Below are 22,760 nucleotides of genomic sequence, written 5' to 3'. Positions count from 1 at the left end.
GAGAGGACAAGTGGTGGGCTTTCCAGCTCGGAGGAGTCTGTCCACATCGGCTGGGGATATCCGGTCAAAGTGGTCCAATACTGGACCCGAGGACAGTCGAGGGGCCTCCAGTTCCTTTATTGTATCGAAATTGGCGGGGAGGTCATGGCGGAGCAACAGGACCTTCTCCGCAAAAAAGCTCGCAAATGCCTCACAGCTGTGTGTCCAATTGTTATTTAAATTTGGCTGTCCTTCGAGGGACGTTAAAGACCGAATTATACTAAATAATTGCGCCGGGCGAGAGCTAGCGGATGCAATGGAGGCCGAGAAGTAGGACTTCTTAGCGGCCTTCACTGCCATCTCATAGGTTTTCATAAAAACTCTATAGGATGTTCTTGAAGCTCCGTCACGGGCACCCCGCCATACTCGCTCTAGCCGTCTGAGGTCCCGCTTCATTTTCCGGAGCTCCTCGGTAAACCAGGGAGCCCGGTTTCTGCGGGGTCGCAGAGGGCGCTTAGGTGCGATCTCATTGATGGCTGCCAGGAGCTGGGTATTCCAGCCCTCAACAAGCTCAGTCAATGAGTCGCCAGGGGGAGCAAGGTCCCGCAAGGCTTGACGGAATCTATCAGGGTCCATCAGCCTCCGCGGGCGAGCCCAAATCGGCTCGCCACCCAAGCAGGGTGGGGGTGGAACGTCAATCCTGGCTTTCAGAGCGTAGTGATCAGACCATGGCACCTTCATCGAAGGAAACATGATCACATCTATACCGACGCCAAAGATCAAATCCAGCGTGTGGCCTGCTTGATGTGTGGGGCCCGAAACAAACTGGGAGAGCCCTAGTGTCGCCATGGAAGACACCAGGTCCAGAGCTTGTGAGGAGGGAGTGGCATCAGCATGGATGTTGAAGTCCCCCAATACCAATAGGTTAGGGAACTCCAAGGCCCAGCCGGCCACCGCCTCCAGCAGGCCTGACAGGGTGGCTGCTGGTGCGCTAGGTGGCCGGTACACCAGCCAGACAGCCAAGCTCACCTCGGAGCCCCACACTAGGCCAACACATTCAATGCCGGGGATCGATGGCGATGGTAGAGCCCTGAAAGAACAATCTTCCCGGATTAATAATGCCACCCCTCCCCCCCGGCCCACAGTCCGCGACTGGTGGAGGACGGAGAAACCCGGGGGCGCCATCTCTCGTAAGGTAACAGTATCCCCTTCGCGCACCCAGGTCTCCGTCACACAAGCCAGGTCGACCCCCTGAGAGATGAAGAAATCTCGCAGGGTGGCGGTTTTGTTGCCTATAGACCTGGCATTGCACAACACCAGTGACGGAGGTGAGTAATCCTTGCTCACCCTACCCTCGTATCTCGGGATGGGGCGCAGATTGGAAGGGGTACGAGCATATCCGTATCTCGATCCCCTTCGCCTATAACATCTGCCCCCCAGGGTTCTAGCTGCTGTTATACCATACATAAACAATGATCTTATAACTTTTTAAATTTCTGATGGTAATATACCAAGTAGGAAAATCTTTGGGGTTTTTTTAAAAAAAGTAATTTTAAATAGTTTCTTAAACTCGTTCTAAATATCATTCCAGTATTTGCCAATGGCTACACAGGTCCACCACGTGTGATAGTATGACCCCTCCTTTTTTTTACATCTCCAACAGGTTGATGTTTTCCCTTTCTACATTTTAGCAAGCTTTTTTGGGGGTAAGATGCCATCTATATACCACTCCCTGCAAGGCCTTTCCCACCTGGCCTAGGGGGCGGGGCCCAGACTCACCCAGCCCTATTTAACATGTATTCTGTAGTTGACCTCCTTTGTAATGTGTTGTTTTGAAATCTTTAAGATAATAGTTTAGTTTTCTGTTACGTTGCTTTGACCGTGTACTCTATATTTCACATTTTTCACATTGTTTTATTTACCGTATTTTTCGCTCTATAACACGCACCCGACCATAACACGCACATAGTTTTTAGAGGAGGAAAACAAGGAAAAAAATATTCTAAACGAAACAGTGGGTGTATGATTTTTGTGGTTCATTTTATGGCTACAGACATGTGATCTGATGGTGAGTTTGGAGTAGCCCAATGCAAAAATCCTGAGGATCCATGTGGATCTGTGCTTTGTAACCACGTTTTTGCACCACTGCGGCCCCAGGCAACAGTGAGTGCGTGATATTTTTTGGTGCAAACTGTAGCCATGGACATGCTATGTGATCTGATGGTGAATTTGGGGTGACCCAGTGCAAAAATCCTGAGGATCCATGTGGAGTTGTGCTTTGTAACCACGTTTTAAGTGGGGAGGGAAGGAAAGCACTCAAGGGACAAGGAGCACGCGTGGAGTGTGTGGAGAAGGATGCTGCTAATCATGCAGAAGAGGGGTTTTAGGGATGAAGGCTCCTCTCCTCTCCCTCTTTGCTCCTTTAAAGCAAGCAGGCTCTGCTTTTCTTCCTCCTCCCCGGCTCACCCCCCCCCCGGCTTAGCGAGCTGAAAATCTTTCCTGCTATTTAGCCAGCTGAGTGTTGAGGAGAGAGGGACAGAGAGGCTTTAAAGGAGCCAACCGGACACTCGTGTAAGCGGCTCCTCTCCTCTCCCGCTTTGCTCCTTTAAAGAAACAGTTGTTGGGCAACAACTCCCATAAGCCTCAGCCCAGATGGTCAAGGTTGATGAGAGGTGTAGTTCAAAAGCTCAAGGGTGGAAAATCTCACCCGTATACAATCCCGTATACAAATAGCCAGTTCAATTTCCTAGCTGCCAGCCTTTATGTGGCCAAAATGGAACCCTTCTTCCAAGGAAGAGAGGGAGGTACCAGTAACCTTGAGGCAGCTCCACTGGTTACGTATATCCAATAAATTTTTAGGTGAGGGGGAAAGATAGCCAAAGCCACGCAATGAGAACTGCACATGGTCTGTGGATACAGAAAACTGGCTGTGGGGGTGGGGCGCTGGTTGACAGCAGGAAAGGAAAACTGGAGAGGGATGGATAGCAGTGGAGTGTGCTGGAAAAGGGTAATGTTTTGGACCAGAAGCACTCAGTGCCTCAGCATTTTCTTCCAGGTTTTTACTGGACAGGCTGCTCTGGTGCTTATCACTGAAGACAGAGAGAGTAACCTGCCTTCAACTTCTTCTCAATGCCAGCATTCACCTCCCATCATCCACAGCCATAGATGACGATTGCTGAGCCTGATGGGGGTTGTAATTCAGCAACATCTGGAGGGCCAGAGGTTCCCACACTTACTTGCAGGCTCCATCCTAAGACCGAGTTCATCAGAGTTGGGTCCTTGTTGACTAAGAGCCCCGGGGATGATGGGAGTTGTAGTCCAACAACATCTAGGGACCCAAGACTGAATGACGTCGGCTTGTAGGATATATTGTTGCCTAGGCTAAGCAGTCCTGGGTCTTGGGAGGAGGCCACACGTATACCACCTTGAGTTTCATGATGGAAGAAAGGAAGGATATGGCAGCAGAAAAGTAGAATGTTTATTAAATAAGGCCCATGGTTGCTTTTTGCTAAGCCCTGCTATATAGGCCCGCAGGACTCCGTCTCATGTTGGATTTTTGGCAGGGATGTGTGTGTTGCCAGGATACTTTTTTCAACCTGCTTTCATTCTTTCTGTGTAAAGAATGTTAATCATTTTAACTGATTTTAATTGCATTATCATATTGCTTTTAACTGCTGAGGGTGGGGCCTTATAGTGAAGGGTGGCAACAAAATAATAATCTGAATACAGTGCTCTACATTGGGATACAAAAGGAGCAAGCTAGAATGAGTTTCGTTTTCCTAACTGGGCTCCCAGAATTGTTTCCTATGGTAATGACACACGGCATGAACCTCGCAGAAGTGAGTGAAAAGCAAAAAGAAACCTATTCAAGAATCCAGTTAGTTAGCTAACCTTGACGGTGGCAGAAATGCATTTTCCCACCTTCCCTTGAAACAGCCTTGCCCTACAGTGCTGTGTCACAAGCTGTGCATGGCAACGGTCCCAGATCTCCGAAGTCAGGCAGTGGGGACGAGTGCTGTGTTGCCCTGTGAGGAACATAAAATGGCATTGGAGGCTGCCATTGTGGGCTCCATTTGTTCACTGTCACCTCCTGATTGCTTGCCTTCTCCACAACCACACCACATTTAAATCACTCTAGTACCACTTCAGTCAGTCATGGATTCTCCCAAAGCATTCTGGGAGCTGTAGTGAGTCTGGCTGGCTGTTGCTGCTTGTCACTGTTCACTGTTTCTGTTTGTCTGTGAGGAGAATACAGGACACTGCAAAAGACACAGGGTGCCATAAGCCAGACAGAGAGTGATCCCTCCCTATACATGTAAATAGACTTCTGTTCAGGAGATTTCTGTATAGAGAACTCTTTATAGAGGGGAAAATAGGGAGTAAGTGAGGTTGGAGTGGAACCATGTTCGCATAAATATGACAATGTAAAATATGCTCTCCATTGTTACGTTGTAAGGATTTTAAGGTACCTGTGACCAACTCAAATAGTGTCCAAGAATTGACAGACGTAGCAGTGGAGAAAAAGAAAGTGATGTTTATTGCTGAGCAGTAATTGACCCAGTGGAATCCTTTCCAAAAGACTGTGCCCCGGGCACAGCTAATGAGTGCATTCAAGCCTCCCTCTTGATCATGTAAAGAGTTCCCTCCCGACTTCTGCTTTTACAGTTTGAACATGCAGTCTTAACCTTTCCCCTGATTATGGCGAGGAGGGAGAAACAAAACTTAGACGAAAGGGACTTCGAACGTTGCTCCTATGCGGCCATCTGTTACTGGGACATTCTGCGGTTAGCATCTTCCTGTTTCACTGCTCAGACCCTGTCTGAATAAGGGGGGGGAATGTGCCAGCACATCAGATTTATTGCTTCCCCCCTTATGTTCAGTGAGATAGGGAGAGAACAAGGAGGGGTACTGGGACAAAGTTCATTTTGGATTTTTCAGATCTAAGCAATTTGCTATTAAGCTAAGCAGAAGCTTTCACGATTCAAACATGAATTATAAAATAATTGTAGAAATATCTGGTTATACATGGATATATAGATAACTGATAACTGATTATATGTATAACTGATTATATGAGAAGCATAAGGGTAAAATTCCTCCAGGTCCTGCTTCATAAATTTATATTAAAATAATTCATTCAGTTACCCAGAAGAGTCATTAGGCTTTTTTTGCTGTAAGCTACTTCATACATTGTAAGAAGTGGGTCAGGAAACCCTTGATCCCGCTCCTTTAAATACCGAATGGGACTCCTAAATAAATATGAATAGGCCCAGGCTGTATAAAAACTGGTATAGGCACCATACTGAGATTTCTGTAACTACTCCATACAGGGCATGTTATAAGGTGATAGTAAATCTGCTGCATACATGTTATCTATGTGCTTTGTGGAGTATGTTTGGGGGCTTAGAGGAAATTTCCTCAACTACAACCCAAAACGTCTTATTTACCTACCACATATTGTCTGCCTCTTAGGTGCAAAAAAAGTGGCAGCCCTAATTCCTAGACTGGCCCTGTGCAGGATCACATTCCATGGCTTTCCAATGAAGCTGCATTGAAGAATGTTAATGGATGAGAGAGACTGTTGTTTTTAAAAATGTTTTTATTAAATTCTTGGGTACACCCAGAGTTCCTGTTTTCAAGTCACAGAATCCTTCAAACAAATCAGTCCTATTCAGAGTGAGACAGTACTGTTCTAGACAATATGGAGTTGGGGGGGGGGTGGAAGAAAAGTGGGAAGAGAGAGGGAAGGAAAGCGGGAAAGAAATAAACATTTCATTCATTTCTATAGTATGTGAGCTTTTGTGTCAGCGTCAGGTAAACAAGTATTTTATTTTTATTGGCAGTGGGAGAGACCAGAGGGCTCAGGAAGGTGGTCGGTTACAGGATATTCGTCAAAGCAACGACCAATCTCTGTGGTGTTTCAGAGTGACCCCCAATGGCTGTTCACACATGCGAGGGAGCCATTGCCTGCTGCAGTCAACATGTGGCGACCGTGTGTGTCTAAAATCCCAGGAGGCAGAGACCCAAATCTGGACCGAGACAAGGGGATGGCAGATCTCTAGCTAGGGATTGACCTGTGGGAATGTTTAGAAAGGAAGGAAAGGATATATTATTTGATGATATCCATACTAACTTGTGTTATCAAGTTCTCTATCTTAGCATAATTCAAACATTCTCCTTTTCAAATTTGCACAGCGGTAAGCTCGTTGCAGGCTCATGTGAGCCTTACTATTTAAGATTCCTGGTAAGATCCCTTGTTATCCCTCTTTAAAAGTGTAGACACGACAATCTTATTAAAATCAATATACAGGTAGTTTACTCATTTTCATTCAGTTCACAATTAGATTCCTGAAGGCAGGCTTATGTTACAAAAGCATATCTATATCTATATATAAACTATCATACAAAGGAGTTCGTCCCAAGTGACTGCGACTGAGCAGTCACTTCTCCTAACACATAGAGAGAGAGAAATGGAGAAGAAAGAATGACGTACATGGAGGAGGCAGAGATCCAAATCTAGACTGAGACAAGGGGATGGCGGATCTCCAGCTAGGGATTAACTCCAGCTCATTCTGCCCCCTGACTAGAAAAATCATGTCCCCCACAAAAAAAGCCCACCCTGAGATTCCTTCCTCTTTCACTCTCCAATTTTACAAAGGCAAATTCCTATTATGCAGCCCTGTATGGAGAAGCTTTTAATGCTGATGTTTCATTGGTTTTTAAAAAATATTCTGTTGGTCAGGACTTCCGGGTTGGCGCCATCGCCGAATGGCGGACTCCCTCCGAGCTCCGGAGGGAGCCTGCTCGGCAGGGGTTGGGTCTTACCGCGCCGGCGACGCGGGGACCCTTAAAACCCACGGCCACGGAGGCCGTGGACATGGTGACTCGGCTGGCACCGTTAGCGCCCTCCCGACTCATGAAGGAGCCTTTTTAAAGGCTACGGATCGGGTGCCGGGGAGAGGCGCGGTGCTTTGAGTCCTCTGCTAGCCCTGCCGAGCGAAGCCGCATGCCATCCGGCGGAGAGCGCTGACTTCTTCCATTGAGAATTCGGACTTTTAACAACAACCCGTGAGTAATTTGGAAACCGGGTTCATAAGGAGAAAAAAAAATTCTTTTTTTCGGATTTGGCACGAGTGGGGGGGATCCAAAAAGGAAGTCAGTCCCCCTCCCTACTGTAAACGTTCTAAAACAAGGACTGGGTAACCAAGGTCTAGAAAGAACCGTATTTTTGATAAAAACCAAGAATTTCACGATGGGAAACTACAAGAAACTGTGCTGGAGGAGAAGAGTGGAGGGAGAAGGAAAACGTAACCCCCCCCTGGGAACCGGGGCGATTGGAGAGAGAGCCTGGTGAAAAGAGACGGAGACTTTGACAGCTGTCAAAGTAGCTGTCAAAGCTGGAAAATTTAAAGAGGACTCTGTTTTGAGGACTTTGCTGGTTAAATTTGTTACAATTTGCTAAGATTCGGATACAAAATGGCGAAAACATGGAACAACAACCAGACTTTTGGATTAGAGGAAACAAAGTTATAACAATCCCCCTAGAGGAGTTTCGGGACATTACAAAGATGGTTGTAAGTGGAAAAATACTTTCGGAATTGTACAGGACTGGTTATCTTCTGGGAAAGCTGCAAAACTGAAACAATATTATGTCTACAGGGGTGTTTACATTAAAGGAGACAATAGAATTTTCTATTGAAGAAAGGAAGGGACTGAACGCAAGTTTTTGTTCCTGAATAACAAAATCCGCTGTGGAGTTACTAAATTTCTGAATTAGAACGTTTTAGCAGCGGAACAAGATGAAACTGGACTACAACATGGAAAGAACAATGGGGGGAGTCTCAAAGACCAAGGACTGGAGATTTGAAGTTAAATACCATAAAAACAACTTTAAATTAAAAAAAAAAAACTGGCAAGGGACTGGGGGGAAAATCTGATTATGGATCTAAGAATTCCAGGCAGACAACATAGATTGGTGGACAGGGGGAACTCAAACTGGGGAAGGGGGGGGGAGAATCAGAATCCAAAGGCATCTAACTATTTCTTGAATTTTTTTCTTTTATATATCTTTACATTGTTTTTCTCTATATATTTTGTTGGGTGTCCTTAATAGAAAAAAAAGGGAATTCATGGAAGGAAAATGGGGGGACCTTGGGGAGAGAACTTTTGTTTTTTATTAAGGGTAATGATGAGGACTGTATAAGTTTAAATTTGGTTATTGGGTTAAACAAATTAAGTTTTAATCAGGAGGGAGAGCTTGTTGAGCCAACGATATGAAAGGGGAATATGGCAGGGATGGGGGAGGGGGGGAGTCCCAGAAAGTGGATGATGAAAATAAGGTTTCAAATACACTCTGTTTTTATCGTATCTTTACTTTCTGTATTCTGAAAATTTCAATAAATATGATTTAAAAAAAAATAAAAAAAAATATTCTGTTGGGAACTGCCCTAGTGGCTGGGGAAACCCAGCCATTTGAGCAGGTACAAATAATGTTGTTATAATATTATTATTATGCTTAATTGAATAAGGTTTCAAGGAAGCCGCCGGAGGGGAGAGATGTTCTTGGGCTCCTTGCAGGCTTGGCCACCATGAGGAGACAGTGCTGGGATTCCTGCATTGCAGGGGGTTGGACTAGATGACTCTCAGGGTCCCCTTCCATCTCTATGATTCTAACGGGGACTAGATGGGCTTGATCAAACTACAGGGGTCTTCATGTGATCTGTCTGTGCATGCAGACGAATGTTTCTCTCTCTCTCTCTCTCTCTCTGTGTGTGTGTGTGTGTGTGAGAGAGAGAGAGAGAGAGAGAGAGAGAGAGAACCTTCAGGGAGAGGCCCCTGTCTCTTATTTGCAACTAGGATGAATCAGCTGCAATATTCCCACACTTGACCCACCGCTTCCGTGCCTGCTCTCTCTCCACCCCCAACTCCAATTCCATGGGTATTGCATTGCACAACCCCCCCCCCCAAAGCTTGCTGCACCCCGAGGCGCTTTGCACTCACCTTATTCCTTGCAAGACAAGGGCAGAGGGGGCCGGTCAGCTGTTCAGCTTAAGCCCCACGCCGTTTCCCAAGTCAGTATCAAGCAGCAGCACCCTCCCCTCTAGCAGCTTGCACTCTCTGCCTTTAACCCTTAAGGCAACGAGCATCTGTTCCCTATACTCAAAGCCCAGGTTCCCTCCCTTCCATCCCCATTGGCTGGGTACTGCAATTATCCCGCCCCCGGAAACATCCTGCCTACCTGGCGAGGGCTTCCATTCCCGCCCCCGCTGCCCAGGGTCGCCGCCATCTCCAGGATTTCGGGTGAGTGCAAAGCCAGCGGCGGGGAAGGAGGGAAGGGGCTTGGCAAGGGATGGGGGTCCAGGATGAGAAGCCCCGGGACGGGGAGAAGAAGAGAAGGGAGGAAAGGGAGCTGTTTCTCTTAATGGGGCCTTGAAGGTGGAGGGGGGGAGGGGTTTCCACTGTGGAAAGAGAGAAGCTTCCTCCTGCCCAGATCTGGTGCAAAGGGAGTTGCAGGAAGGAGGCGGGAAAGGGGAGAGGGCTGGGTATTGCAGACCAGCCTCGCGATAGTAGTAATAATAGTAATAATAATAATAATAATGCTATTTATACCCCGCCCCCATTTTCTGGGTTTCCCCAGCCACTCTGTGCGGCTTCCAACAAAATAAGAAACACCAAAAACATCCAAACATCCAAGTCTTCCGTTTTGTAGAGGAGATGGGGACATGGATTGCTGGATGGCAGAGGGAGAAAGAGGAAAAGATGGGGAGGAAAACAAAGCCAGGGGGGTCCTGGCAGGAAGAAGGAAGGGGGGAGGCCTTCTCCAAAGAGCTCTTTGTTCCTTGAACTCCTTGCATAAAGTAGTGGGGGCAGGTTTGATGAGGCCCTAAGCTACTGGAGGTCATGGGGCCCTTTATATGTCCAGCTGTTCTTTGTCAACAACTATTTGTCGCTGTTTTTTGTGTTGAATATAGGCTGTATGGTAATTTATGGACCTAATCGGTATCTAAAACCATCTGCACATAACAGAGTATGTATTTTCTCAAAGTAATTGTTGAACTGAAATACAATTACGAAGCATATTAATAGTGAAATAATTATTAAGCTGTAACTTAAAATGATTTTGTTATTCATAACAAACTTAATAATGCAAACACATTGGCATTTGGCAATAACAAAAGTTCCTTTAGAAACACAATTTACAAAGACTCCTAATCTAGCCCTAGAAACTTGCTATAATAATAGGTGCAAATATATAATGCAAACTACAGTGGTGCCTCGCAAGACGAAATTAATCCTTTCCTCGAGTCTCTTCGTCTTGCGGTTTTTTCGTCTTGCAAAGCGCGGCTTAGCGGCTATTAACGGCTTAGCAGAGGGTTGGGTATTGCAGACCAGCCTCGCCATAGTAGTAGTAGTAATAGTAATAACAACAACAACAACAATAATAATTAAAAAATAAATAAATACATAAATGCTATTTATACCCCACCCCCATTTTCTGGATTTCACCAGCCACTCTGGGCGGCTTCCAACAAAATAAGAAACACCAAAAACATCCAAACATCCAAGTCTTCCGTTTTGTAGAGGAGATGGGGACATGGATTGCTGGATGGCAGAGGGAGAAAGAGGAAAAGATGGAGAGGAAAAGCAAAGGCAGGGGGGTCCTGGCAGGAAGAAGGAAGGGGTGAGGCCTTCTCCAAAGAGCTCTTTGTTCCTTGCACTCCTTGCATAAAGTAGTGGGGGCAGGGCTGGATTGAGGTTGGATGAGGCCCTAAGCTACTGGAGGTCATGGGGCCCTTTATATGTCCAGCTGTCCTTTGTCAACAACTATTTGTCGCTGTTTTTTGTGTTGAATATATGCTATATGGTAATTTATGGACCTAATAGATATCTAAAACTATTTGCACATAACAAAATCCGTATTTTCTCAAAGTAATTGTTGAACTGAAATACAATTGAGAAGTATATTAATAGTGAAATACAATTAAGTATATTAATAGTGAAATAATTATTAAGCTCTAACTTAAATTGATTTTTTTATTCATAACAAACTTAATGCAAACACATTGGCATTTGGCAATAACAAAAGTTCCTTTAGAAACACAGTTTACAAAAAATCATGATCTAGTCCTAGAAACTTGCTATAACTTGAAATTATAATAGGTGTAAATATACAGTGCAGACAACTACTAATAATAAATACCTTTATTAATATGAATTTAATTGTTATAGCCTGTACAATGTAATTGTAGTTAATGCAATGCATTTTTTTATATCAGTCTCAATATTACCATAATAGTCCACATTCTTCATTGGGACAGCAGACCTTTGTACCCTGTTAGTGAGTGTAAAAGACAGTATTTCTAGTAATATGTCACATTACAAATAATAGCAATACTATACACACCTGTACATAAAAATTATTTTACAGGACTAATTGTATTACTGCATCTACCCAATACCCATTCAACTGTATAATTTTATCATGATTCATTGTGTACTGTGTATACAAACAGTACACAAACATGATCTAAATTACAATACTTTCTTGCCTTTGCCAAAGCAAAGTCACTGATGATATCATCAAATGATAAACTGCTTAGCTTGTCACTTTCTATGTACATGAGGCTGAAGTAATTTATCTTGAGACATTGTTGTTCCAAATTCGTTTTTTATCCTCTTCAGTCAAGAAACGGATCTTTACAAATGGCAATTTGCAATCATCATTCAGAGGAACATTCTCAGAATTGCTTCTACATTAGGGAATGCTGATTGGACACTGTTGTTGTTCTTAGTCGTCACTTAGTCGTGTCTGACTCTTTGTGACCCCATGGACCAGAGCACGCCAGGCACTCCTGTTTTCCACTGCCTCCTGCAGTCTGGTCAAACTCATGTTAGTAGCTTTGAGAGCACTGTCCAACCATCTCGTCCTCTGCATATAAGTTAAATAAGCAAGGAGACAATATACAGCCTTGTCGTACTCCTTTCCCAATTTTGAGCCAATCTGTTGTTCCATATCCAGTTCTAACTGTTGCTTCTTGTCCCACACAGAGATTTCTCAGGAGACAGATGAGGTGGTCAGGCACTCCCATTTCTTTAAGAATTTGCCATAGTTTGCTGTGGTCCACACAGTTAAAGGCTTTTGCGTAGTCAATGAAGCAGAAGTAGATGTTTTTCTGGAACTCTCTAACTTTCTCCCTAATCCAGCGCATGTTTGCAATTTGGTCTCTTGTTCCTCTGCCCCTCCAAAATCCAGCTTGTACTTCTGGGAGTTCTTGGTCCACATACTGCTTAAGCCTGCCTTGTAGAATTTTAAGCATAACCTTTCTAGCGTGTGAAATGAGCGCAATTGTGCAGTAGTTGGAGCATTCTTTGGCACTGCCCTTGTTTGGCATTGCGTTCTAGACTGATCTTCTCTGATCCTCTGGCCACTGCTGAGTTTTCCAAACTTGCTGGCATATTGAGTGTAGCACCTTAACAATATCATCTTTTAAGATTTTAAATAGTTCCGCTGGAATGTCATCACTTCCACTGGCCTTGTTATTAGCAGTGCTTTCTAAGGCCCATTTGACTTCACTCTCCAGGATGTCTGGCTCAAGGTCATCAGTCACACTACCTGGAGTGTACGAGCCATCCATATCTTTCTGGTATAATTCCTCTGTGTATTCTTGCCACCTCTTCTTGATGTCTTCTGCTTCTGTTAGGTCCTTACCACTTTTGTCCTTTATTATGGTAATTTTTGCACAAAATGTTCCTTTCATATCTCCAATTTTCTTGAGCAGATCTCCATTCCCATCCATTATAGTTCACTGATGCCCAGGATGTCAATATTTATTCTTGCCATCTCATTTTTGACCACATCCAGCTTACCATGGTTCATGGATCTTATATTCCAGGTTCATATATTTTTCTTTGCAGCACTGGACTTCCCTTTCACTTCCAGGCACACCCTCAAGTGAGCGATGTTTCGGCTTTGGCCCAGCTGCTTCATCAGCTCTGAATCTACTTGTACTTGTCCTCTGCTCTTCCTCAGTAGCATATTGGATGCCTTCTGACCTGAGGGGTTCATCTTCCAGTGTCATAACTTTTATACGATCATGGAGTTTTCTCGGCAGGGATACTGGCGTGGCTTGCTGGTTCCTGCTCCAGGTGGATTACGTTTAGTCAAAACTCTCCACTTTGACCTATCTGTCTTGGGTGGCCCTGCACGGCATAGCTCATAGCGTGTCTGAGTTATTCAAGCCCCTTTGCCATGACAAGGCAGTGATCCATGAAGGACACGGTCATTAAATATTACTTGGTACAGATCCTGATGTGTCAGATTTTGACTTTTTAATGTATTGATGAAAATGGTTGAGTTCTCCAACAAGGTTCATGTCCACATCTTCAGGATATGTTTGGCTTAAAGCATTAACTTCTTCATGAATCTCTTCTTTTCCAGCATCTAATTTTGTTAAGAATGAAATAATAATAATAATAATAATAATAATAATATTATCCATGATAATAATAATAATATTATTATTATCCATGATAATATTTTATATTATTATTATTATATATATATTATTATTATCCATGATAATAATAATAATAATAATATTTATACCCCAACCATCCGTCTGGAATTCCCCAGCCACTCTGGGCGGCTTCCAACAAAAAAATAAAAATACATAAAATTGTCAATCATTAAAAACTTCCCTAAACAGGGCTGCCTTCAGTTGTCTTCTAAATGTCAGATAGTTGTTTATTTCCTTGACATCTGATGCAGGGTGTTGCACAGGGCGGGTGCCACCAGTGAGAAGGCCTGGTTCCTTGTAACCTTGCTTCTCGCCAGAAGGCCCTCAGCGCTGGACCTCAGTTTCTGGGCTGAACGATGGGGTTGGAGACGCTCCTTCAGGTATACTAGACAGAGGCCGTTTAGGGCTTTTAAGGTCAGCACCAACATTTTGAATTGTGCTCAGAAACATACTGGGAGCCAACGTGGGTCTTTCAAGACCAGTGTTCTGTGATCTCGGCGGCTGCTCCCAGTCACCAGTCTTTTTTGCAGCATCATTGTATACTGATGCCCTTTGTGCCAGATTTGATTCTAATCCATCCATCGCAGGTATAAATGCTTTGATTCTCAACTTGTTTCTTGGCTCAAGGTTCTCTAAAGCTTCATCTTCATCCTCACCTATATGCCTCCTTATAGATCAGCAGTTCTCAACCTGTGGGTCCTCAGATGTTGTTGGACTACAACCCCCATCATCCCTGAGCTCTGGCCTTGCTAGTTAGGGGTGATGGCAGTTGTAGTTCAACAACATCTGGGGACCCACAGGTTGAGAAAGGCTGTTCTAGATCTTCTTCTGCTTTTCTTGTAATCAACATCAGGCAATTTGTCCTTTGCCTGTTCTTTGAAATGATCAAAAAGATCTCTGGAACCAAGTTCCTCCATTTTATTCGAAATGTTTGTGGCTTGATTACTTGTTTCACCCTTCTCTGTGGTATCAATATGCAGCCAATGCAATGCAGAAATTATTCCATTGTAACTGCCAAGTTCTGCGCTTGTCGCCCTTGAATGAATTTCCCATCTAGTCTTTGAGAAAAACTCTGGAACTTTTTTTTAAAAAAATATATTTTTATTCAGATTTTATAACAAATTTAAGCATAATCAAAACACCAAATTACCATATTTTTCCGTGTATAAGACTAGTTTGTTTGTTTTTTACCAAAAAAAAAGTTTTAAAATTGGGGCTCGTCTTATGCACAGGTAGTGCTGAGGGGTGTTTTCTTAATTTGGAGTCCCTCCAAATAGGGGGTGTCTTATACATGGGGGTGTCCTATAGACGGGAAAATACGGTACATTTTACGCTCCAATTAATCTCCCCACCCCCCATGACTTCCCCCAACTTCCCTTTTTGGGTTATGGCATATTCATTTCTTCTATTTATAATTTCATACACCTTATATATTGAAAATTAAAATTATACCTTATAACCCTCCCTTCTCCTTCCTTCCCCAGCAAAGCGGGCGCTTTAGGCACAGCCTCCAGCGCGAACCTGGGCCCTGGGCAGGGTTCTGCTCGTTCCCTCGCTCACCCAGGGAGGTATCTGGGCAGCCTGGCCTGCTAAGCCTTGCCCTCCCCCCTACTGTCATTGGGCAGCAGCCAAGGTGGCCCAACCATGTGGGGTGTTGGCTGGGCGCACGGGGGGGGGGGCACAGGAGACGTTTGGAAGCTCCCAGACTGGCGGTTAGTCTCTTGCCTGCGGGTGTGGCGGGTGTGGCGGCTTCAGGTGGGCTGCGCGCCTTCGCCAGTATTTGCAGGCCAGCAGCTGCAGATAAGTTCTGCCTCTGTGTGCAACAAAGAGGAGAAGAGAAATTCTCCTTTAGAAGGCAGAACAGGCAAGAGCTGTCAGTATCACCTCATAACTCTCCTGCGGGGTGAAAGTATGTTAAATGGGAGATAAAGATGGGGCTTGCAAAGTGTGCTGTTGGGAGGGTGGGAAGTGCAGCTGCTTTGTGTAGATGCAGAGGAGGCGGCTGCTTCCAAATTAAGCCTCCTAATTAAGCGGGGTCCCTCCCTGCCTCCCAGGCGGGGGCTCCCATTCCCGCCCCCGCTGCCCAGGGTAGCTGCTGCTGCCAGGATTTCAGGTGAGTGCAAATCAATGGTGAAGGAGGAGGGGAGGGGCATTGCAAGGGGGTGGAGGTCCAGGATGGGAAGCCCCAGGACGGGAAGAGGCGGCCTGCACAAGTTCCAGATTTGGGAAAAGGAAGGAGGAAAGGGAGTTCTTTTTTTAATGAGGGCTTTGAAGGTGGAGTACGGTGGTTACACTGTGGAAAGAGAGAAGCTTCCTCCTGCACAGATCTGGTGTGAAGGGAGTTGCAGGGAAGGAGGCGGGAAAGGGGAGAGGGTTGGGTATTGCTGGCCAGGCTCATAATAATAATAATAATAATAATAATAATAATAATAATAATACTAATACCCTGCCCATTGTCTGGGTTTCCCCAGCCCCTCTGGGCGGCTTCCAAGAAAATAAAAAACACCCAAAACAACCAAATATTGAAGTCTTTTGTAGAAATGGCCTTCGATTTTAAAGAAATGTCCTCTTCAAGAAATCATGTCATGTAAATATGTATGTTGTCCTCGAGGTCGAAGCACACACAGAACACCTAGTATGAGCAAGCAGTGCTCCAAAGTGCTTCTCTTGTGAACTGGCCATCTAAGTTGTTTACTAATGGCAAAGGCTCCTGTTTCCCAAAAGGACAGGAGGGGGAGGTCTCTCCCCCATTTTTAGGCCACACCACTCCCACCGCATGGAAGGCAGAGGTCTTGTTCTTCCACAATCCCAGTAAGCCTTGTGTGTATCTGAAGTGAACCAGGTGCTGCGGCTCCTTCCCCTCTCACTGGGCTGCTGCAAGAAAAGGCAGCGGAGGAGGAGGAAACAGATGGGTTTGAAGGCTCTTTCTGCCCCTCTCTCCTGAGCAGAGGGTGTTTGCAGGGCAGGAGGACAGAGGAGGCAGCAGTGGGTGGATCCACCGCCTCTCCCAGGGGGTCCAGATGCAAGCAGGGGGCTTTCTTCTCCATGTATTCAGAGCAGTCCTTTGCAAATTACTGTCTTTCTCGGTGTATAAGACGAGGTTTTTTTACCCAATTTTTAAAGTTAAAAAACATGGGTCGTCTTCTACATGGAATATAGCAATTAAATATATAAATAAATGCAGTACTTGCTCTGGCAGTCGCAGCCCCTCACAGTGGCGAGCCCTGGGGCCTCCATAGTCTGCTTGCCTCCCCCCACTCTGCCTGCCCTACAGCTGGGAGGGAGGCTGTAGGCTGTTCGTTTTTGCCGTGCAGCGTCTTTGTGCTGCTCAGCAAACTCTGCAAACTAATGGGGAAGTCCGCCTGCAAAACAAAGCTGCTGATCAAAGATATTTCTCCCCTCTATGCCTTTCCCATGAAACATCTTGGAGACTACAAATTTCTGCACTGCTCCTCTTACGTAACGTTGCACTGCCCGCCTGCTATTCCGTAGCCTCCTCTACCCATGCAGACTCTGTAAATGAAGGGGGAAGGGGAGGAGGCCACCTGCAAAGCGGAGCTGCCGATCAAGGTATTTCCCCCCTTTCTGCCTTTCCTGCGCCTTTCCCAGGCAGAAACCACCTATCAGCTCCCTGATCGCCACCGGCAGCCGCCAATCACGCTCCCGCTTGCTGCGACAAGGGCAGCTGTCTATTGGCTGCCACAGCAGCAAGCAGGAGGGCTAATGGCAGCGATCAGGCAGCTGCAACGCGAGTGGTTGTGAGCTGCGTTCTGGTGGGTTAGTGATTTTCAGCATCCCCCCCAAATAATCCTCCCCAGAAGCTCAATCCCCTTATTTTCAATATTTTGAGGCCCCCCAAATAGGGGTCGTCTTATAGACAGAAAAATACGGTAAGTCTCATGTTCCATGGGATCTAGTCTTATCTCCTGAGTTCACACCAATAAAACTCCTAAACAGAGAGGAGTCCACCATTGTTTATTGCAAAGCAATAGGTTACAGTTGGATCGTTCCACAAAACTGCCACCCTGGCCAGTGGTTCAGGCAGTGTTATTTATATAATTTCAAACAAAGCATTTCGATTTCGAGCAATCATTTACATCAGAGATGTCCAAGCACTGGACCACAATTGACAGGTAGACCTCTGTGTTGTTTTGGGTCGATTATGAGACCTTTGAAGGCCCCGCCCCCTTTCTGCAAGAACCTCTGCACATGCTCCTGTTTTTGTTTTTGCTCAGCAGTTCCTTGTTTTAACGTTTATTGTTGCCAAAAGAATCTAAATTTTTATTGCGTCCCCCGCCTCCTTAAAAAAGTCCCTTTAGAGTTTCACGTTCCTCATATTCATCATTACCTCATTTTATTTATAATACACATGTGCGATAAGCACTGGCAATTTCTGCTGATTTAGTTTTGATTCCCACAGCATTCTGTTACGTTGTGTTCGTGTGCATGTTGGGAACCTGTGTTACATGCAGCCATTTGCACCATGTGTTGACTCGTGTTCCAGCTTTCAGCTGTATCTTTGTGATTCTCATATTAGCTGTATTTCTGCCCCAATTGGGGGGCGGCAACTTGCAAAATAATCAGTTATAAAGCACAGACTACCATAACTTCTGTTTTAGAAGCACACTCAAGGATTTACAAAGATACACATTATTACATTTATTGTGGCCCTTTGGGCAACTGCCACAAGGCCATTCCTGCCCATACCATGCCAGCCTTAGGAAGGGAGAAGGGACAGGCAGATGGAAGGAATTGCCAAAGGTGTTTGAAAATGGGTGGAGGCTCTTGGGAAGTGGGTGCCCAATAGGGGCTTCTACAGAGGCAGCAGAATCCCTACAGGGGCTCTCAGACTCCCTTGACTTCTTCCTTCCTCCCAGGAAGCTACAACTTGCCTTGGATTCTGCGCTCCTCAAGAAGTTGAACCTGTAAACCTAGTCAGGATGGACGGAGGAAGATGGTTCATTTATTGTCTTTCCTAAAAGTCTAACAGGATTTTCTTTCTCTCCCCTACTCCCAAACAGGTGAGGAAGACGATGGTCAGAATTCTACGGAGCCATCTGTGAATTCATTGGGAAGAACAAAGAAACAGTTTAAATGCAAGGAAAGTGGAATGTGCTTTAAACCAACAAACTCACACAGGAGAGAATCCATGTAAATACATGGAGTGTGAAAAGAACTTCAGTGAAAGTAGAGACCTTAGAATACATCAACAAAATCACAATGGGGAGAAACCGTTTAAATGCATGGAATGTGGAAAGAGCTTCAGTCATAGTGGAGCCCTCAGAACACATCAGCGAACTCACACAGGGGAGAAACCGTTAGAATGTATGCAGTGTGGAAAGAGCTTGAGTTCTAGTGGAGCCCTTAGAACACATCAACGAACTCACACAGGGGAGAAACCGTTTGAATGTTTTGAATGTGGAAAGAGCTTCCGTGAAAGTCGAAACCTTAGAATACATCAACGAACTCACACAGGGGAGAAACCATTTGAATGCATTGAATGTGGAAAGAGCTTCAGTTGTAGTGGACACCTTAGAACACATCAACGAACTCACACAGGGGAGAAACCATTTGAATGCATTGAATGTGGAAAGAGCTTGAGTTCTAGTGGAAACCTTAGAAGACATCAACAAACTCACACGGGGGAGAAACCATTTAATTGTATTGAATGTGGAAAGAGCTTCAGTCAAACTGGAGCCCTTAGAACACATCAACAAACTCACACAGGGGAGAAACCATTTGAATGTATTGAATGTGGAAAGAACTTCAGTCGTAGTGGAGTCCTTAGAAGACATCAACGAACTCACACGGGGGAGAAACCATTTAATTGCATTGAATGTGGAAAGAGCTTCAGTTGTAGTGGACACCTTAGAACACATCAACGAACTCACACAGGGGAGAAACCGTTTGAATGTATGGAGTGTGGAAAGAGCTTCAGTGAAAGTGGAACCCTTAGAACACATCAACGAACTCACACAGGGGAGAAACCATTTGAATGCATTGAATGTGGAAAGAGCTTCAGTTGTAGTGGACACCTTAGAACACATCAACGAACTCACACAGGGGAGAAACTATTTGAATGCATTGAATGTGGAAAGAGCTTGAGTTCTAGTGGAAACCTTAGAAGACATCAACAAACTCACACGGGGGAGAAACCATTTAATTGTATTGAATGTGGAAAGAGCTTCAGTCAAACTGGAGCCCTTAGAACACATCAACAAACTCACACAGGGGAGAAACCATTTGAATGTATTGAATGTGGAAAGAACTTCAGTCGTAGTGGAGTCCTTAGAAGACATCGACGAACTCACACGGGGGAGAAACCATTTAATTGCATTGAATGTGGAAAGAGCTTCAGTTGTAGTGGACACCTTAGAACACATCAACGAACTCACACAGGGGAGAAACCGTTTGAATGTATGGAGTGTGGAAAGAGCTTCAGTGAAAGTGGAACCCTTAGAACACATCAACGAACTCACACGGGGGAGAAACCATTTAATTGCATTGAATGTGGAAAGAGCTTCAGTTGTAGTGGACACCTTAGAACACATCAACGAACTCACACAGGGGTGAAACCGTTTGAATGTTTTGAATGTGGAAAGAGCTTCTGTGAAAGTCAAAACCTTAGAATACATCAACGAACTCACACAGGGGCGAAACCATTTGAATGTATTGAATGTGGAAAGAGCTTCAGTCAAAGTGGAGACCTTAGAAGACATCAACAAACTCACACGGGGGAGAAACCATTTGAATGCATTGAATGTGGAAAGAACTTCAGTCAAAGTGGAGACCTTAGAATACATCAACGAACTCACACAGGGGAGAAACCATTTGAATGCATTGAATGTGGAAAGAACTTCAGTCGTAGTGGAAACCTTAGAAAACATCAACGAACTCACACGGGGGAGAAACCATTTAATTGTATTGAATGTGGAAAGAGCTTCAGTGAAAATGGATCCCTCAGAATACATCAACGAACTCACACAGGGGAGAAACCATTTGAATGTATGGAATGTGGAAAGAGTTTCAGTCGTAGTGTAAACCTTAGAAGACATCAACAAACTCACACCGGGAAGAAACCGTTTAATTGCATTGAATGTGGAAAGAACTTCAGTCGTAGTGGAGACCTTAGAATACATCAACGAACTCACACAGGGGTGAAACCGTTTGAATGTTTTGAATGTGGAAAGAGCTTCTGTGAAAGTCGAAACCTTAGAATACATCAACGAACACACACAGGGGAGAAACCCTTTAAATGTATTGAATGTGGAAAGAGTTTTAGTAGTAGTGGTCCCCTTAGAATACATCAACGAACTCACACAGGGGTGAAACCGTTTGAATGCATTGACTGTGGAAAGAGATTCAGTCAAAGTGGAGCCCTTAGAATACATCAACGAACACACACAGGGGAGAAACCCTTTAAATGTATTGCATGTGGAAAGAGCTTTAGTAGTAGTGGTCCCCTTAGAATACATCAACGAACTCACACAGGGGAGAAACCGAATGTGGAAAGAGCTTCAGTCGTAGTGGAGACCTTAGAATACATCAACGAACTCACACAAGGGTGAAACCGTTTGAATGTTTTGAATGTGGAAATAGCTTCTGTGAAAGTCAAAACCTTAGAATACATCAACGAACACACACAGGGGAGAAACCCTTTATATGTATTGAATGTGGAAAGAGCTTTAGTAGTAGTGGTCCCCTTAGAATACATCAACAAACTCACACAGGGGAGAAACCGTTTAAATGTATTGAATGTGGAAAGAGCTTCAGTCAAAGAAGAAACCTTAGAATACATCAACAAACTCATACAGGGCAGAAACCATTTAAATGTATGGAATGTTGAAAGAGCTTCAGTGTGGAGACCTTAATATTCATGAGCGAATTCACCCAGGTGAAAAGCCGTATCAAGGTATGCAATGTTCCACTCACGTTTCACTCTTTACCTCACATTAAGAAACTCATAAAGGCGGAAATCAATTTTAAATGCATGGAATCTGAGTGATGTTTTGGTGTTTGTATTTAAATTTGTATATACATATATATGTATTAAAGTAATGAAGGTCACATATACTAAATGTAGAAAAGAAGTTGGAAGTTTTTGCTAGATAAACGGGGAGAGTGTGAATCTGGAATGCTCAAGGTGTGTGATGAATCTGTTGAGTTTTGACCTGTGCCCTTCAATGCCAAAATGATGGGCTGCCCTTGTCTTGTGGATCAGCATCTGTCTGCTTTAGGGAAATGGGGTACCTCAGATGTTGGGAAACAACGCCCATAAGTCTCAGCCCATATGGCCAAGAATGATGGGAGTTGTAGTTTAAAAACTCAAGGGTGGAAAATCTCACGTTTCTTAGAACTTTTCTCTATGAATAATTATAGGTAAAACTTTTGTTGATACAGAGCTCATTTTTTATTCCAGGAGCAGCTGGTCACTTCTGCTTTATAAACAAAGCCAAATATATTGACACACTTTATATTATAACCAAATTTTAGAACAGAGGCAAACATTTTTTTTTAAAAAAACAAACCCTTTTCTTCTTTACAAACCCTTATCTTCTCAATGCAAGATTTGCTTTTCATATATATAAAAATATTTGGTTAGCAAGGGGGTACAGAAATAATAATAAAAAGCTACAATAAAAGCATTATCAGCATTTAAAAAGAAATGCTATTGGATCTTCAAGGCATTGAGTTACAAATTAAGGGAAAGATCAACCATTTCTTCTGCAAGCTGTTCCCCATCCAGTATTTCCCATCTTCTGCCTTCTGAACTATGTTCCTCTGCAAACCACTGGTCCAAATCTATACAGTCCTCCTGCTCCCGGGACGATTCAGAGGGAGGCTCTCACGATTGCGCCTCAGTGCAGCTCTCCTCAGCTGGGTCCCTGGTTAGGTTTTGGTTTAGGGGAGCAAGCATGGGCCTGGCCCTTGGGTGGGGGCGAGGGGAGAAGGGAAGAGAAGTAGAGGGGATGCTTCTTTTTCCACGCAAGGCTAGTTCTTGTTGCTCCCAAGTATGTACCTGTAATCAGCAAGTGTGCATTTAGCAGGAGTGTATCCCTTTGTTGTGGAGTGCAAGTTAATTCAGAAGGCATTAGAGCGAAGCGCGTGTATCGCATATGTTAAGTTGATTGCAACCTTTTTTAAAAAAATTAATATTCTTTATTCATTAAAAAATTTGCATGTCTATACGAATGCATCCATTCTTAAGGAAATTAGCCCTGAGTGCTCATTGGAAGGAGAAATCGTGAAGCTGAGGCTGCAATA

General features: G+C 44.4%; 2 protein-coding genes across 8 annotated transcripts in view; both read left to right on the top strand.

The window, feature by feature from the left end:
* Nucleotides 1–22,760, top strand: part of LOC308580735 (uncharacterized protein) — a 250,451-nt gene that overhangs the window by 18,806 nt on the left and 208,885 nt on the right. The window contains exon 1 of one of the 4 annotated variants that reach the window (XM_081182851.1): nucleotides 10,022–10,660. The exons of 2 other annotated variants lie outside the window; for them this stretch is intronic. In XM_081182851.1, coding sequence (XP_081038977.1) covers nucleotides 10,574–10,660 — 87 coding nt within the window. In that variant the 5' untranslated portion in view covers nucleotides 10,022–10,573. Of the gene's footprint in view, nucleotides 1–10,021; nucleotides 10,661–22,760 lie in introns of those variants that run through there. One more of the 4 variants, XM_081182850.1, reaches the window with a different exon arrangement.
* On the top strand, nucleotides 9,169–22,682 carry LOC308580436 (uncharacterized protein). 4 transcript variants are annotated; one of them, XM_081182066.1, is made up of 4 exons: nucleotides 9,239–9,279; nucleotides 9,951–10,006; nucleotides 13,748–13,876; nucleotides 18,518–21,624. In XM_081182066.1, exon 4 carries the CDS (start codon nucleotides 18,656–18,658, stop codon nucleotides 21,062–21,064), a length of 2,409 nt encoding a protein of 802 aa, XP_081038192.1. In that variant the 5' UTR covers nucleotides 9,239–9,279; nucleotides 9,951–10,006; nucleotides 13,748–13,876; nucleotides 18,518–18,655; the 3' UTR covers nucleotides 21,065–21,624. The 4 variants fall into 4 exon arrangements, with proteins under 4 accessions (XP_081038189.1, XP_081038192.1, XP_081038191.1 ...); XM_081182063.1 differs by lacking the exons at nucleotides 9,951–10,006; nucleotides 13,748–13,876 and having other exon boundaries at nucleotides 9,169–9,279; nucleotides 18,518–22,682; XM_081182065.1 differs by lacking the exons at nucleotides 9,239–9,279; nucleotides 9,951–10,006; nucleotides 13,748–13,876 and adding an exon at nucleotides 13,884–15,609.

This window comes from Podarcis bocagei (assembly GCF_964188305.1).
Source record: "Podarcis bocagei genome assembly, chromosome: 2".
NCBI classification, from domain to species: Eukaryota; Metazoa; Chordata; class Lepidosauria; order Squamata; family Lacertidae; genus Podarcis; species Podarcis bocagei.
This window is presented reverse-complemented; position numbering and strand designations above follow the sequence as displayed.

Bases quoted from the DNA above. Each gene is read 5' to 3' on its own strand.
- LOC308580436 (XM_081182063.1), top strand. From the start codon at position 18,656: ATGGAGTGTGAAAAGAACTTCAGTGAAAGTAGAGACCTTAGAATACAT.